At 42.4% G+C, this 16,927-nt stretch overlaps 2 protein-coding genes across 4 annotated transcripts; one reads left to right on the forward strand and one right to left on the reverse strand.

Annotated features, from left to right (window-relative positions):
* The first annotated feature begins 776 nt into the window (after window positions 1–776).
* Window positions 777–5,561, forward strand: becn1 (beclin 1, autophagy related). The gene is made up of 12 exons (XM_072374192.1): window positions 777–918; window positions 1,162–1,294; window positions 1,409–1,473; window positions 2,125–2,183; window positions 2,300–2,390; window positions 2,536–2,672; window positions 2,820–3,014; window positions 3,105–3,251; window positions 3,403–3,552; window positions 3,808–3,868; window positions 3,966–4,108; window positions 4,381–5,561. Exons 2-12 carry the CDS (start codon window positions 1,168–1,170, stop codon window positions 4,547–4,549), a joined length of 1,344 nt encoding a protein of 447 aa, XP_072230293.1. The 5' UTR covers window positions 777–918; window positions 1,162–1,167; the 3' UTR covers window positions 4,550–5,561.
* LOC140279015 (serine/threonine-protein kinase tousled-like 2) lies at window positions 5,372–16,295 on the reverse strand. Of its 3 annotated transcripts, none has more exons than XM_072374190.1 (21): window positions 15,769–16,295; window positions 14,542–14,631; window positions 13,148–13,219; window positions 12,402–12,471; window positions 12,076–12,113; window positions 11,732–11,824; window positions 10,654–10,761; window positions 10,240–10,332; window positions 9,713–9,823; window positions 9,473–9,609; window positions 9,232–9,381; window positions 8,986–9,052; window positions 8,782–8,879; window positions 8,617–8,698; window positions 8,338–8,429; window positions 8,139–8,228; window positions 7,265–7,434; window positions 7,045–7,183; window positions 6,793–6,904; window positions 6,590–6,697; window positions 5,372–6,383 (listed from the first exon to the last, which is right to left on the reverse strand). In XM_072374190.1, the coding sequence occupies exons 2-21, from the start codon at window positions 14,629–14,631 to the stop codon at window positions 6,210–6,212; spliced, it is 2,094 nt and encodes a 697-aa protein (XP_072230291.1). In that variant the 5' UTR covers window positions 15,769–16,295; the 3' UTR covers window positions 5,372–6,209. The 3 variants fall into 3 exon arrangements, with proteins under 3 accessions (XP_072230291.1, XP_072230290.1, XP_072230292.1); XM_072374189.1 differs by having other exon boundaries at window positions 14,542–14,635; XM_072374191.1 differs by lacking the exon at window positions 11,732–11,824 and having other exon boundaries at window positions 14,542–14,635.
* Window positions 16,296–16,927: the final 632 nt, after the last annotated feature.

Below are 16,927 nucleotides of genomic sequence, written 5' to 3' on the forward strand. Positions count from 1 at the left end.
CTCTAAACGAGTAAAGTCTGCCTTCACAGCAGAGATGCAGGCAACATTGTGGTAACTTAAAGGACATTTAGTGACAACAGCAGCTTCAATAACAATTACAAAAACCACACCCGAACCAAAGCATTATAGGGATTTGCTAAATATTTTTAAAAGTCCACAGAGCAGGATGTGTTGTGGATTTTTTATTTGGTAAACGCCGTAATGGCAATTGTGTGTATGGATGATCAGTGACAGTAATACAGGCTTTCATCCAAATTTACTCACTTCAAAGGAGGAATCTGCTTAAAGACCTGAGCACACCTAGAGAAGCTGTTCGTCGTGAAAACATCAAGTCAGCACGAGCAAAACAGCTAAAATGAAAAATCTGAATGAATACCTATGGACTTTATGAAAGATATTCAAATTTAGGCATAAAGTTATATACATAAAGTGTGTATTGGAATTAGAGAAGTCCTTGCCTCAACATTTGAAAGCAGACTCTTCAGCTGGCACTACAGAAGACCAGAAAGGTTTAATCTCCAGGAAAAGCTTACCTGCACAAAGAACTCTCATCAATTCTGTGTTCAGGTGAGACCTAGGAGGAGTTGTCTAGGCACAGTGTTGTGACATTGTCACGCAAAAGAAAGGAGAAGCACTCATACCCTTGAACACAATTTAGAACATAACATTTTTTTTGTGAAAATAAGTCCCAGAAAGGAAGAAACAAAATGAGCTTTGGAACTAAACAGTAGAGGGCAGCAGTGAGTTAGTGTAGCATCGAGTGTCCGCAACCCTAAACAAAAGAGGAAGACGTCACAGCCCACCGTAAACAACAACAGGGAAGTGGCGTAATGCTAAAAATATCAGGGCTGGATTCTTATTTCCCAAGGATATAGATAGGGTTCATAACCTAATAGTTTTTATCTTTCATATGCGGCTGTGAGTATATCTTTATACGCCCTGGTTGTGCTAAACTCAAGCTAACTGCAAAGCTAATTGAAGCAGGCAGCTGTTTTAACAGCGTTGCCAAAAGCTATCTATGTAGCGAGCAGGCTGTAATATGTACCAGTCTCTCACTTTAATGTTATTTGAACAAATAGATAGAATTCAAGTGTAATGCCACTCTGGTGTTTTGCACGTTTACAAAGTCTTGTTTGTTTTTTTTCTGTTCATGTCTGGTAGGTCGCGATGGAGGGCTCCAAGTCGTCGAGCACAACCATGCAAGTCAGCTTCGTGTGTCAGCGCTGCTGTCAGCCGCTCAAACTGGACACATCGTTCAACGTGCTCGACAGAGTCACCATCCAGGAACTCATTGGTGTGTAATCACCTTTAACGGTGGATTGTGGTCGCTGTGAAATGCAAGTGACATCTTCATGCAACTGTTCCACATGTAGTTACAGGATGTTGTGACCCTTACTCTCCCCCGCAGCGCCGCTGGTCACTGTGACTCCCAGCAAACAGGCCGACAGCAGCGTAGGCGAGGCAGCACCAGAGGTGGGCTATTGCTTATTATCAATGTTCGGGCTGTCTGCTTCGGCACCAGATTCTCATGGTCTCCGACCGTTTTGTCTACTATCAACGCCACTGAGTGTGAACCAGTGTCATCAACGTGTGCTGTTGTCTTAGCCTTCCACTCTCACCCTTCATGCTTCTTCTAAGAGCTGTTAAATCCACTTTCCACAGGCCTGAGAAAGGTATTTGGTTGTTGTCAAGAAAACAGACCACTGAGATACAGCAGAAACCTCAGGGAAATGGATTTCTTTGTCAATGCCTTATTTCTACCCCACAACCTCATAAGCAAATTCTTCCCATACTCGTATTACCACAGATTTAGCAATACTGTAAACTTTACTGTTTGTGGAGCTGTAGGTGTCCAGGCTTGTTAGAATATCATTCAAAATGCATAACCTGATTGGTTATGGTAATGTGGTTGGAATGACCCAACACAATAGAGAGGTGACTATGGAGAAAGTTGGCTTGGAAAGAGCCAAAGTCATGCGTTTTTAGATGAATTTAGTCAGGACTGTTGACAATAGTCAGACAATGAGGAAAAAGGCTGAGTATCCAGTCTGATTAGCATCTGGTCTGATAAATATAAACAAAACTTGCAGTTTGTTGACACCACATTTCCTTTTCATCTTCTAGGAGACTTTTGTGGAAAACAAGCAAGATGGAGTGTCAAGAAAATACATCCCTCCTGCCCGGTGAGCAGCCCAGACCTTCTGTTTTTGAGCCAGCACAGAGTATTTGTCTACTGTGGCAAATTTGCTCCTTTGAATGCAGCATATCCTTCAAAGTTTAATCATGCCCTTCTTTTCAGGATGATGTCAACAGAAAGTGCCAACAGTTTCACACTGATTGGAGATGCATCTGATGGTGGCACCATGGAAAACCTTAGTCGCAGACTCAAGGTGATATTTACCCTTGAAGTGAATTTTAAGCTCAGTTATCTCAATTTACTTAGAGGAAGGGTGACAACGTTCGAAAACATCTTTATGATCACACGATGTAAATAAACCTACTGACGCTTTTACCTTATCACCATATCCCACTCAGGTAACCAGTGACCTTTTTGACATCATGTCAGGCCAGACGGATGTGGACCACCCGCTGTGTGAGGAATGCACCGACACACTGCTGGACCATCTGGACACGCAGCTCAACATCACAGAGAATGAGTGCCAGAATTACAAGTGAGCTGGAGCACAATAAAGTTTAATTTCACTGGAAGTCCTTTTACAGTCAAAGCAGTTTGAAAGGACGCAAAATGACCTGACTTAATACCAGCACATGCTGTATAAAAACACACTTTCAAAGTGCTGACTTTGATCTATTTTCAGACAGTGTCTGGAGCTGCTGTCAAACCTACAGGTGGAGGATGAAGAGACCCTGCTGGCAGAGCTGCAGCATCTCAAAGAGGAGGAGGAGGCTTTAGTACAGGAGCTGGAGGCTGTGGAGGAGCAGAGGGCTGCTGTGGCTCAGGACCTGGCCCAGAGCAGGGTCCAGTCTCAGCAGCTGGACACGGAGGAGATACAGTGAGTGTCCGAGCAGTGATATAAAGAGGTGGCATATTATTTATGGATCTCCTAACAGCTGTATCTGTTCCCACTGCTCTGTGATGCAAGGTACCAAAAGGAGTACAGCGAGTTTAAACGGCAGCAGCTTGAGCTGGATGACGAGCTGAAGAGTGTCGACAACCAGATGCGTTACTGCCAGATTCAGCTGGATCGCCTGAAGAAGACCAATGTGTTCAATGCCACATTTCACATCTGGTACACAAACACGCTTGTTTCTACTCAGAACTCATTTGTTTTTCTGTCCAAAGTCCATTTCAACTCAGAAAAGATTGAACTTGGGCACAGGAATCTAAGTAAACCAAAATGTATTCACTTGAAATACGAATCATTTGTCCTCTCGCTCCAGGCACAGCGGCCAGTTCGGTACCATCAACACCTTCCGTCTGGGTCGGCTTCCCAGCGTTCCTGTGGAGTGGAACGAAATCAACGCAGCCTGGGGGCAGACGGTGCTACTGCTGCATGCTCTGGCCAACAAAATGGGGCTGCGATTTCAGAGGTAAATGTATTATTTGTTTGAATTTATGCATTATGATGCATTTTTCAGTTCAGTTTAAATTAGAATAGGCAGAAATGATGCATCCACTAATGGGAGCCATGTTAACTCACCTCTTTTGCTTACATATCTTGTTATGATATACCTTGCTGTTGCTAAGCTTTATCACAGTCATGTAGTATTTGTTATTGACATTGCTTTTTGTCTGTCTGCATGTCAACAGAAACTTCCGTTTAAACACCTCCCTTGTCTCGACAGATATCGTCTTGTCCCATATGGAAACCACTCATACTTAGAGTCGCTGACAGACAAGTCAAAGGTAAGAAAAAGTACTCTTTCTTTCCAGGTCTCCCATTATTATTTCAAGTCTTTCAGGTTTCAGTTCTGTCCCTTCTCCTTGTGGGGTTTGTGCCCAGGAACTTCCACTGTACTGCTCGGGTGGCTTGAGGTTCTTCTGGGACAATAAGTTTGATCACGCCATGGTGGCCTTCCTGGATTGTGTCCAGCAGTTCAAAGAAGAGGTGGAAAAAGGAGACACTGGTTTCTGCCTCCCGTACAGGTCAGATACAAGCAGACTGACCTTGTTTTCTAGCACGTCTCTACAACTTCAAATGAAACTAGAATCCTGAACCGTTGTTTGAACTTATTCTACGAGGGCTACAAAAAGGAGTTATTATGCAGTTGAGGCAAACGGAAAAGTTTGAATTAAATAACTGTTTGAATTAGATCTATTTTTTTTTGACAAAGCAGAGTTTGTCACCATTTGTAAAGTGATGGTTCCCCCTGATGCTACGGCAGTAACAGGTGTTTCCCCCCCCCCTCATCTCTCAGGATGGATGTGGAGAAGGGGAAGATCGAGGATACAGGTGGCAGCGGAGGCTCCTACTCCATCAAAACCCAGTTTAACTCTGAGGAGCAGTGGACCAAGGCGCTGAAGTTTATGCTCACCAATCTGAAATGGGGGCTGGCCTGGGTCACCTCGCAGTTCTACAACAGATAAACTCGCTGGAGTCGATTTACTGACTTGATAGTAATATGCAGCCGTTAAATGGATATCTTGTGATTCTTGAGTTGGATATGCAGCTGATGGAAAAGAAATGCTTGCACCATTTTGCAAGTCTTTGCTGGATTAAGAGAAGTCAAGACTGTCAGTGCACATCTTGTTTTGATTTTTTTTTTTTCATGCTCAAGGCAATTCAATTTTTTTTTTTTTGTTGCACAGTACAGTTGTGGCTCCCACGTGGGAGACTAAAGACACCAGTAAGAAAGAAGGATAATGTATGCTTTTGGTTATGATCTGTCTCCCTAAAAATAGCATTTTCTGAAAACAGCACATTAAAACAATTAAACACTTACGAAGAATGTGACGTGAAACAAACTCAGAAATACAGCACTGCTATTTCAAATCAAAGGGCATCTCGTCTCCTGTTGCACTGCACCTTTGAATTCACCGTCTGTCTTCCATGAGAAGGATTTCCAATAGACCACAGCAAATGATTTAATCAGAGTATATCAGTATATTGAGACTGAATACAAATACCAGAATAGTCCATTACATACTCTGCAAACGGTTATAAGCCGCATTAATACACCTACTTTGTGCTCATAATCTGCAGCAGCACACCAACCTGTCCTTTAAATATGGAAACCTAATAGTGGGACTGAGTTACAAACATTTCTAAGATGTGAGAAGAATCTTAACAGTTTTAAGATGAAATATATTTGATAGTGTAATTACCAACAGAGACATGTGATGTACTTGCATCAAAACCAATAGTCTGCACTTTCTCTTCCCCATCCGCCCAGATGAAACAAGACTCCACAGTGTTAACCAATTGCTTTTTAATGGTTTCATTAATTATTATTTCAGCTGAATCTTGCCTCAAAACACTCACTCAGTCAACCCCCCCCCTCCCGTTTAAGGTTAACATTAGAGGGGGTAAATCTCATGGAAAAATATGGACTTAATTAAAATAATAAGCTGACTTCCAGTTATCAAGTAAAATTATTGGGGAAAACAAACAGTCAATCTCTAGAATCAGCTCTCTCCTGTGTAAAGTCACAGATAAATCTCTTATGGGGCCATGTCACATAAGACAGGCCATGAACCTCATTCACCAATCATTCATCACTTGCAGCAGCCCTTTCTCAAAACATCAAGCTCTTTATCCTACAGGGATATGTATGTGGAACAGACCACTAATTCTGGAAAAAAGTCTGATGATGGATTTCAAGCAGTATAAGATGAAATATTATCAGTGCTTCCTCCGCTAAACCTTCCAGAGTATGGACATGACGTAACGTTCCACAATTCATACGTCCGAGTCAGTTGTGCAATTTTTCCAAATGATTTTCGTTTTTATCATGGAAAAGTCTCTGGAAATGAGCCAAAGTTTACGTTAGTGCATGCATATGGGGCAAATCTTTGGGTTCTACTGAGCCCACAACCGGAGGCTTTGCCCTCCATTTTTACCACTCCGACAACAGTGGTGGGCACATTTACCATTACTATCCTCTCATCCACCATTCTGGTTCCATTCACACTTAAAAGACTTCTCCGTCCCATCATGCCCTACCAAGAAGGAGCTTCATCAAGCATGTAATGTCTCCATGTGGCTTTGTCCTCCCTGGAGTTTTACTCTAGTTTCTTTCAGCTAACTTCAGTTGGAAGCACTGCTGCTGTAGCAACTGGATGTGGAGGGACTGGCGGGCACCAAAGCTGTGCTGCTACCTAGGGCTTTACGAATATTCGGCATAAGGAAGGGGTCGCTGGCCAACTGCAGCACATCCACGCGGTCCTCCTTGTGGTACGCCAGGCAACGTCGAATGAAGGCCTAGGAAAGAAACGAACGACTCATTTAAGAACCCACTTTTTACTCTCTACAGACCCAGAAATATAGGTTTTTAACTTTGAGCAGAAAATTAATCTCATCGAGGAGCAACACTGTCCTTTCATCAGGCCAGAAATTGACAAAGTCACACTTTCAATGTAAGAGGTTTGATGGGAACTATACAATTAGATTGCTGATGTGTACCCCACCTTTGCCTCTGTGGTGACCACAGGTTTAGGGGGGAACTGCACCTCGGTAGCTTTTAGTATGGTGTTTTCTTGGAGGATATCCTGCTGCGACTGGTTATGACCAAATGGCTTAAGAAAGACAACAGGCAGCCAGTTAACAGTCTTCTTCAAAAGGAAAACTTAACCCTCACAATCTATGTTGCAGAATGGAGATTCATGGTTACCTTGCGCCCATACAAGCTCTGGTAGAAGATGACCCCAACTGACCAAACATCCACCTTGTTGGATATTTTTGGGGGGTCCTTCCCAACTACAAAGCACTCCGGTGGTAGATACCTGTGAGACACAAAAGTAGCACAATATGTTTCTATGTAGTCGACAAGTGACAAGGGGATATCAATTCTGCACCACTGCAACAAACAAACTGAAGCCAGATTATTTTCCTGTGCACTAAATGCAGCGATGTGTCTTTTTACCAGTAGGTCCCTGCTCCCTGTGAGGTCAGCTCCATGCCATCCGCAGAGTTGTAGCTGTCATCATCCATGATTTTGGACAGGCCAAAGTCGGTGATCTTTATCTCACCACAGGCTGTGCCGTTAACCAGCAGGATGTTTCCTGAGAACAGAACACACACAGGTTTAGTCTGTTACGTTTGCCAGACTGCAAAGTGACACATCAGAACTCCATGAGACTTACCAGGCTTGAGGTCATAGTGGATGATGGGCGGCCGAATCTGATTGAGGTACTTGAGGGCGTTGACGAGCTGCATGACAATGGAGCGGCCCTCTTTCTCTGTCATTGACTTATTCTGCTTCAAGTAGAAATCCAGATCATTGCCTTCACAGTACTCCAGCACTGTGCAGAATCTGAAAGAGATGACACAACAGACAGCATTATTATCATTTTTAAAGTCTTTCTATTGATCACCTACTCACTCACATTCCAATAAATCCAAATATGCGTAAAAGCCGTAAGATTTTAATATGAATATCAGGAGATATTTTCCATTAACATATACGAAATAACTCAAACACACGCCAGTGGGTCAGATTCTATTGATAATTAGTAAATTAATTTTGTGGCATATGAACACTAAATTTCCTCGAGCAGAGTTCAGGTAAAAATTCATGTGAAACAGGATTGTAAAACAAGTAAATATACAACAGAACTGTAAGAAGAGATGACATTCAGAAATTTTGTTTTTCCATTAGACAACCTGGAGACTTACCTCATCCTGCAATGAACTAGAAAGACGGCATAAAATGTCAAATTTAACTCACAGGTTATGAAAGCCGAGCAACCCAGGCAATGCTTTGACCTAGCAAAGCAAGCCAGATGCAGAGAAACTGGTGCATACAGTAGGCACCACTGCTGTTGTGGTTTCCAACGCGTTACACAAAGCAAGCGCTGGAATATGAAAAGTAGGCCGCTTTATATGTAAATCTTAACTTCGGAAAATGTCTCTATTTTCACGCTGAAGATGCAGTTTGTTTTGCAAAATATAACTGTGGTAGGGTGGACAGTGCCTTAGTTATTATATTCTTCATTTAGAGCTTTGCGAGTCACTTACGAGTCTTTGTCGATTGAGAAATAGTCATAGAGTTTGACTATTCTGGGATGGTCAAGTTCTTTGTGGATCCTGTACTCTCTACAGGCGTGTCTGCAAAAACAAATGAATGAAAGATTCTTTCATTTAAAGGCAGTTTGAGAATGTAATATTTCATTACCGATCAAACATTTTCAGTGATTTAGGGCAATTTCAGACTCACTTGTGGTAGTTTTCCTTCTTCTCCTCCCTCCAGTTCTTGTTGAGTTGATGAATTTTAATGGCCACATACCTCTGCTCTGTTAAATCAAAAGCCTGCCAGAGAAACATGACATACTGACAAATCAAATGTGAGCGAACCCTCCTGTCAACAGAGACGCAGCAGCTGCTGCACACACCGCTGTGACACATTAAGCTGCCCTCCTGTTTGTAATGGAAAGGTAGCGAAGCAAAGAGGAGATGGGAGTTAAAGTCCAAGCCATATAAAAGGGTAGATGCTTACTTTGAAAACTTCACTAAAGCCACCTCTTCCAAGTAAACGTAACAGCAGATAACGGTCATTCAGCGTGGGATGGTCTTTAAATCTGCAGAGGAAAAACTTTGTGTTATTTTACGCCATTTAAAAACAGAACCTAAGTGAGGTATGTTAAATCGCAAGGGAACGTACTGCGAGTTGTCCTCGTTGTGGATTCTCTTCAGCTCCCGAATGTGCAAGTTTCTAACCCGCTCCAACTGTTCCAGCTCGGCCTGGACCTCTGCTTCTTCCTGCACAGTCACAATGATTAATCCTCCCGGGTCATTCTCACAAGACCGCAGCCTCAAAAAAAGTGGCCAAACAACACAAAGCGAGTGCAACTGTGGAGGCTGGTACCTTTTTAAGATGACCGATTCGAAGTTTAAAAATTTCCTCTTGTTCGCGGTATTCTGCCAGGGACAACCTGTGTGTGACAGCGTAGCAAAAGGTCAGCTTTTGAGATGCGAATTTACTTCAGCTGACATGATGGAAGAAAGAAAGAAAGTAACAAAGAGACTCTTTATGAAATTAGGTTTTCACACATACTGCTGGCACAGAGTTATATAGATAGTTGACTTTGCTCAGTAGTTGAGCTGCTCTTACATTTCATTCTCTTGGCCATTGCTTCTACTTTTTCGTCTGTTCTGTTCCATGTTGGGCGGGGGTGTTGGGGCCAAGGGAGGTTTCCTCTTCCCCAGCAGCTTCCTCTGCCTCTCGATGTCCTCCCGCTGCGAGTTGATTCGCTCTTGCTGCCTACAACGTAGAAGGACAGTCTGGTGTGAACACGTTTGTCCGCAGATGGGACAAAATGAAAGCGAATGTCTGCGCCTCTCGACATGCTGACTTGATTAAGTTCTGGAAGGCGTATCCATCTGTCCACTGCTCGGTGAAGGAAGCTCCGTGGCGTACTGTGGTGAAGTGACCTAAACGTAGGCGATCCTGCATGCTCTTGTCCCTGCACGCCATCTTCTCCTGCTTTGACTGCAAAAAAGACGAATGGCTAAAACTGTACAAGTGCAATCAAAAGCTGACTAAACTCTGAGAAAATGAACAACCAACTTGTGCACGTCTTATTCACACTGACCTTCTCCATCAGCAGCTTTTTGCTCATGGTCACACATTTGTTAAGCCGCTCCTTATAGCGCTCCAGCATCTTCTGCTGCTCATCGACCTGACGCCTCAAGTCGCAGTTAGCCTGCCGAGAAATACAACAGCAGCCCTCTGACAACTAATTCTTAAAACAAAGACTCACGGCTGGTTCGTTCTTATAATGACATTACGCCACAGAAGTCAGCGTTTCAGCTTGGATTACCGACTTCTACATCTATGCAAGTAAAGTCACATCTTAAACGTTAACGGGCACATCATTAATGATGATGTGTAAAAAGACTGGGACTGAGCAGTTGTTGTGATAAGCAGATGAAAACTGGATTCAGGTGATGAAGATAAGACACTTTAAACAGGCCTTATTTATGGATTTAAATCACAGTTACTGGCATCCATTTGAAACTTTTAATGCATAACATTTAGCAAGAAATACAAAGAATGGAATGAATACTCCAAACTAAGTTCAACTTGTAATATTTCCGAAAAAGTAAAGCTTAATCTAACCCTCAGGAGGTCATCTATCCTCCCTTCTTTCTTTTCCAGGTCAGAGTTTTTGACCTTTTCCAGTGCCGTCAGTTTCAGCAGCGTCAGTTCTGACTGGAAGGATGAAACAAAGACAAGCCAACAGTTAACACCGTACCCCATTTAAATGAGGAAATTCCTATTTTCGTTCATGCAACGTACCAATCAAGTGTTGAACATATCATTTCAGTTTAAAATTTTGACCTTTAACTCGACCAATCAGTGTAATCGAAAGAGATATCTGGCTGGCTGTTGCATTTTGCAACTTTGACATCATGAGATCATTATAATGAAATGTGTGGCCACATGCCACAACTAGACAAGTCAGAGAGAGAAAAGAATGTGGGGAAAAAATAAAAAATTGGTGTCAAATGGTGCTTCGGGTTAGACAGTTACCTGGATGCCTTTGTGTGAGCAGGAGTGTGTGGGAGCTGTTTTAAATGAGCTGCAGGATGAGGAGTCCGTGTGGGCTGAGCCTGTGGACGAAGGACTGCCGTGCTGAAACTGCGTTCCACAGAAACAGAGGGAAAAGTTAGGAATAAAGGGGTTGAAATGTAGCAATTACATATTACAGCCAGCAGGGGAGCAGCTGAAAGGGAGGTAAACCAACAAATGATGTGGCTGTTAAAGGGGAACTCCGGTATTTTTAAACCTAGACCTTATTTCTGGCATGAAATACGTTTATCTACTCACGAGAACAGTTTGGCGAAAGTCGGCGTCCTTCGGAAGCTACGCGATCGGCGTATATCCATATAACAGAGTGAACGGGGCAAAGACGATGCAGCCTCTAAATGAGGACTTATCTGTCTTTATTTCACCAATACTTTAAGACGAATGAATGAACGAACGCATACTATTGCTCTGTTAGCACATAGCTACTGTTATGTGGCTACTTGCAGCTATAGGAGAGCTAACGGGAATTCTACACACACCTCTACTGGGACCACTTCATCCACACGCAGGGCTGCAGCACAGCTCATTCACTCCGGTAAGAACGTCCATCTTACTCAAAGTCGTCGTTCACATTGTCAAAAGCAGTAGCAAACTCCGTGTGAAGTTAGCCAACTGTCACAGAGAAAGGAGTAAATAAACTGTGCTCCAGGGGGGCGTGTGGATGAAGTCGTCCCAGTAGAGTGCCTGTGTAGAAATCCATCCGTTAGCTATCCTTAATTCAGGCTATTTCTGTCATAAAAATTCATAAAACTCATCAACAACTACATTCTTAGAAGTGCATACGCTAGATTGATGTACAGTTCCCTGCCTAAATGCTAGCTCATCATCTAATCAACGTTAAAAACAAATCCAACACAAGCTTTAACCCTGTCCAAATGAGACCAAACTGATTCTACAAGAAATCAGGCGAGGACTCATAGTACCAACACACCAGTCAATTCTGACACAAGTTAAGGATAGAACACCCAGTCAACACAGGGCAAAGCAGATGAGAGCTATGCAGATGGATGCCGGTGCTCACCGGAGAATAAGACAGTGAGTGCTGTGAAGACGAGCGCACCAGCAGAGGGATGCCTCGGGCAGGACTGGTGCCAGAGCCGCTGCTACCAGCAAACTGGCCATGGGGCCATTGACAAAGAATGAAGACACAAAACAGAGGGGAAGAGGACAGAGTGGTTATTCAGAAAAAAAGGTGAATGAAGGAACTTGCTGACACAGTGAGAAAATGAGGGCGAGACAGTAAAGCTTTGAGGGTGAGACAATAGAGCTCGAGGGTGATTTGAAACTACAAACACCAAAATAACTCGAAAGAAAACGACATTCAAAAGAACGATTAAATACCATCTGAACTCAGCTTGTACTCACCTCAAAATAATCCCCTATTTTGTGTCCCCTTCCTTTTCCTACAAAGAAACAGAACACCAATAACGTTAAATCAGTAAATCCCAAGTGACTTTCCTTTGCTTTCAAAGACGCCTGCAAAGAAAGAAAAATAATCCGAGTCGTATGAATCCCAGATGTCCGTTAAAGACCTTTTTTCACCCAAATTTAAAACTATGAATATTTAGAGCAAACAACAAAGCAGTGAAGAAAGCGGTATCCATGTCAGCACAGCATTTATTAATATAGAGCGTGATTAGTGTGGGGAAATGGTAATTGTGTAGGACTAGCAGTAAGTGGCTGGAACTCACCTTGGCTGTTGCTGTCAAATACGTCTCCTTTTCTCTTCCTGCTTCTCTCGTTGGCCTTCTTCTCTGGCGTCTGACAGGAGGAGGAAAAGCATGCCAGATTTCTATTTTGTTCGTTAGAGTCCACTCAGTTATTCACATAAACAAAGTGACAGGAACACATTCAAAGCTGAACGGTGGCAGGTTTGGTGCATTTCTGCACTGCACGTGGGACTATAATAGGCCTTCAAAGAGAACATAAACAGCAATAATTTCAACGCCAACAGAGGTGTCATGTGTGTGGTTTAGTTTCCAAACCAAATAAGGAGGACAGCTTTTGACTGTTTAGGACTGGAAAGGTGAAAAAAAAGAAAGGAAGAAACCGGTAGTGAAAGAATTTACAGAGGGGAAAACTTACTGGATCATAATATATGTGTAATTTTCATCTCAACCATAGAATTTTGTGTTTTTGGCCACATGCTGAGACAAAGATAAGGGATACTGAAGCAAACATATACTTGGGTACCTTCAAAGTGAAGTTGTGTTGTTATCATCCTATAAAGAAATACTAATTGATCTTAAAAACAAATCAAACTTCACAGATAAAATTAATCAGTTTTGTAATGTTAACCAGTCTTATCAAGCACCACCTTATTAAAAATACTTGCCAACTTAAGGTTGGGTGGAGTACAAACAGTCAGAGAAGCTGAGGATGAGCACAAAACCACTTCTCATTTTGTCTGGAGTCCCCCCCCCCCACCCCAACCAACCTCTAGTTCCTTGTCACTGAGTGATCCTGCACTGCACAGAGACTGGTTTGATGATTCGCTGTTGGCTGAACTCTATTATGCAGAGGAAAAACAATTAATGGGATTGATTAGTCACAAGCCATTCCTGTGCATGGAAGAGAAAAATCATAGACAGACAACAGCTACATGCAAAGCCACATCCTGTTTTATACTAAAATAAATTCAAGACAAATGGTGGGCTCCCCTGAATTCTCAAAGTAAACCCAACAATCTATTCTCAAATGATACAAAATGGCTATCAACTTCACCCCAACGCTTACAAATCATTTACACCGACGCTTGTAAATCCTTTCCGACACCCCTTGTATCTTATTTTTGTTGGGATTCCAGTTAATTCATCTGCCCATTATAGATATAAAAGGATCGTCACTTCGCTAAAATGATAAGCCACGGTGCAACAGTGGGTGTATAACACAGATCCCCGTGTTAATCAGAAAATCTTCAGATCACATCCAGTTGGGGTCATTCATGGCTAGCTTACGAGACTTAAAAGAAACAGCAGGCTTACTGGGGCAGCAGGCTAATGCTTTTAAGGCCTGCTGGCTCTCTGCTGCTCAAGGTCACACAAACAGCCAAGAGATTCTCTCAGCCTTTCTATTAACACATACACTTTAAAAATTCATTGCGATGTGCTGAACGGCAACTCGACACAGCCTCAAATGTAGTCCACGTTCTCATACCCCAACATAATTTGTGCCACAGGCCAGCAGGCCGAACAATTTATTTCAGACCAATATATAGGCCAGTCATGAATAACAGAGATCGCTTTTCAAGGGTTGCCATTTGCTCAAATACGCACCCACACACATCGCGGTACCGTGTTATACGGCAGAGTTGATGCACAGCATGCAGCCAATGATGTAAGCTTCGAATGCTGTGCCATTTCAGTGTCACTGGTCTCAAGTGAAACAAAGAGCTGCTGGCCAGCTCCCGTGTCAGCCAAAACAGAGCTTGTCTTGTTTTTTTTACCTTCAGCCCAGGACAGCAAATCATTCCACTGAAGGAAACTCCTAAACACGGAGTATAGCCTAAACAGAAAAATTCCAAGATTTTCTGAACTTACAGACGAATACCACATAGAACTGCTCGTGTTTGCGTTCACAGTGGGGTTATGGGACATATTCCAGAAAAAAAAAAAAAAAAAAAAAAGCGGTGATATGCTTAAGTCTCCAAACTGCCTGCACAAAGTATAAAAAGGAAACATCACTCCAGCATTCCAAGCCCAATTTCGCAAGACACATTATATATAGCTCAACACTCACTATGTTCTATTTAAAGTCCAGCATTTGCAGAAACAATCCACACTGACAATAGGCGTCGTTATGAGCCACCTTTATCAATAAAGATATACCAACCTTAGCCACACCAACTCCTGTGAAGCGGGCCTCAAGCAGTTCCTGCCTGCGTGGGTCTAGGCTAATAGTCTGGCTATGAAGTCCTTCCATCTTGCTTCAAAAGAGAAACAAAAACAGTGAGTGCAAATGGAATTTGGCTGAGTTGAGTTTGTGTCACACAAAGATGCATGTAAAGCATTCTGTCTCACTTTGGCAAGGAACGTAGAAATATAGTGAACCTTCACATTTGAGCAGCATTAAAAGAGAGAGCCTTTTAATCAGATCTGCCTGAGCCTACGTTGGATAAGTACATTTTACAATAAATTTATCAAAGAAAATCACTATACAACAGATGAAAAACAGGCTTTCATTAGTGCATTGCTGAGAATTTGAGCAAAAAAAAGAAAACATAAAATACAAGTGTCCAGAAACGTTGGTGTGTGCATGCACACATTATTAATCTAATAAAAATATTTAAGGAATATTTAAAGAAAGGAATGCTTCAAATGCAAAATCAGGCAATTATTTTCAATCCCCCCCCCCCCCCCCCTGTGCATTCATCATATGTCAGCAAAACTCTTAAAACTACATGTTCAAATGCTTGCAATGCAATGTATTGATCTAAATGGTAAATAAACTAAATATGCAATGAGAGCCTGAATCTGAACTGAATTTGGGCACTGCTTAGGTCAGAAAATACAGTAAGACCGGAGGATCAACAAATAACACATCAACAGCCTCTTTTCTGTTGCGTAATTATCATAAATATCAGGTCGAGTGTGTTCATCAACTATTGATACTGATTTTGCAGTCTGTTCCAAACTGTTCCAAAACCAATTACAACACTTTTCGTCATGCAATCCCATAAACTAGTTTTTCCAAGCAATGCAAACAAGCAACCCTTAAGTGGTTACACCTCGGCTCTAATGACAAAGCTCAGAGATATTCATTTCAATCCATGTTTCAGCGAAACACTTTGTAGAAGTTGATGTAGCAGCTGATCTACTAACAAGCATATGAGGAATGCCGAACTTGGCTAACACTGAGCAAAACCTTGCCTGTATTTTAAGAGAGAAAAGCAAAAGCCCGTATTGTTAATAATGTGTACTTGTCAAGAGTAGGTGAATGATAATGCCAGCTCATATGTTACAGAATAACAGCAAGGGTTGAGAGGTTAGCTATGCAAACTAGCTAGCGTCAAGCTGTAGAGCAAGCTAAGGTTAACGTTAGCTGCAATCGAAGTCTCACCTGGAAAACCTTTTGCAGTTCTCACAACCGCTCACAGTAATGAAAAAGGGTGTTGCCCGCCCATCCAATGAAAGCAAACCTCTCAACAGCTCCACGTCCCACACACTCCAGTTGACGATGACTGAATAAAGTTATCCATTTACAAATCTGTCGAATTCAGGTAAGACATTTGTTAGCTTAGCTAATGCTAGCTACATGGAGCAGTGTGACGGGCTCCTGCTGGTGTCATCCGGACGGGAGGCCGTGATCCTCGGGATTTCCTTATCTGTGTTGGTGCCCGTGCACGGGTGGGTAGGGAGCTGTCAATGCTCAGAAGCCTCTTGGCAAGTGCTGTCACATTTCTGCCTCACGCGGTGTATCTGTCGACATTATCGAGCATCTACATCGGGAGCAATCGCCATGTTAGAGACCATTCTTCCTTTAACTGATATAAAAAGATCATAACCCCCTGCACCAAGGCCGCATAGAGCTCCAGGGAGAGCTGACACTGATGCTTCCCAAGTGCTGGTTTAATACATAATGTAACTTCCTCAGGTCAGAGCCACCCATAAACAGACAGTGTGCTGTCGTCAAGAATAAAACGGAGAAGAAGAAAACTTTGCCGAAGTCCCAGACTTCAGGGGCCCTTTACAGCATCAAATCAAGTAATAACTGGTTGTGTTTTGGAAAACATTTTAAATGTTAAGAAATTCACACATTTGAAATACCACAAAGTCCCGCATATGTACAAATTAATTTACACTGAATTGATGTATGTGTATCCACCTGTTTTATCCAGCACATATAGATGGATGCTCCCAAATGAAGTAGGTAGATGAAGTCAGTGAAAAGTAAGTGAAACAGTACAGTTGGACCAGGTGGTATGATGGACAGACAATGACAATTACTGTTTTTTGAGTCATCTGAAGTGCAGTTATTCCTTTATGAATCCTTTTGCAGCTCTAAGACAAGAACTTCTGCAACTGCTTTGGGTCATTTTAGTCTCTTTACAGTTGTTTTCAGTAATTCTGAGTGTCTTAGTTGCTGGTTTAAGTAATTTTGCATTTCTTTGTTCTGGTTCGATTTACTCACATGACATGCTGATGGAAAGGCTCTGCAGTGGAGATCATGACTCCCTGGGTCTTGTTTTGTTTTTTCACACCAGTAATTCTTCCCTTCA

Source organism: Leuresthes tenuis, unplaced genomic scaffold, assembly GCF_036924035.1.
Source record: "Leuresthes tenuis unplaced genomic scaffold, fLeuTen1.0.hap1 SCAF_20, whole genome shotgun sequence".
Classification (NCBI taxonomy): domain Eukaryota; kingdom Metazoa; phylum Chordata; class Actinopteri; order Atheriniformes; family Atherinopsidae; genus Leuresthes; species Leuresthes tenuis.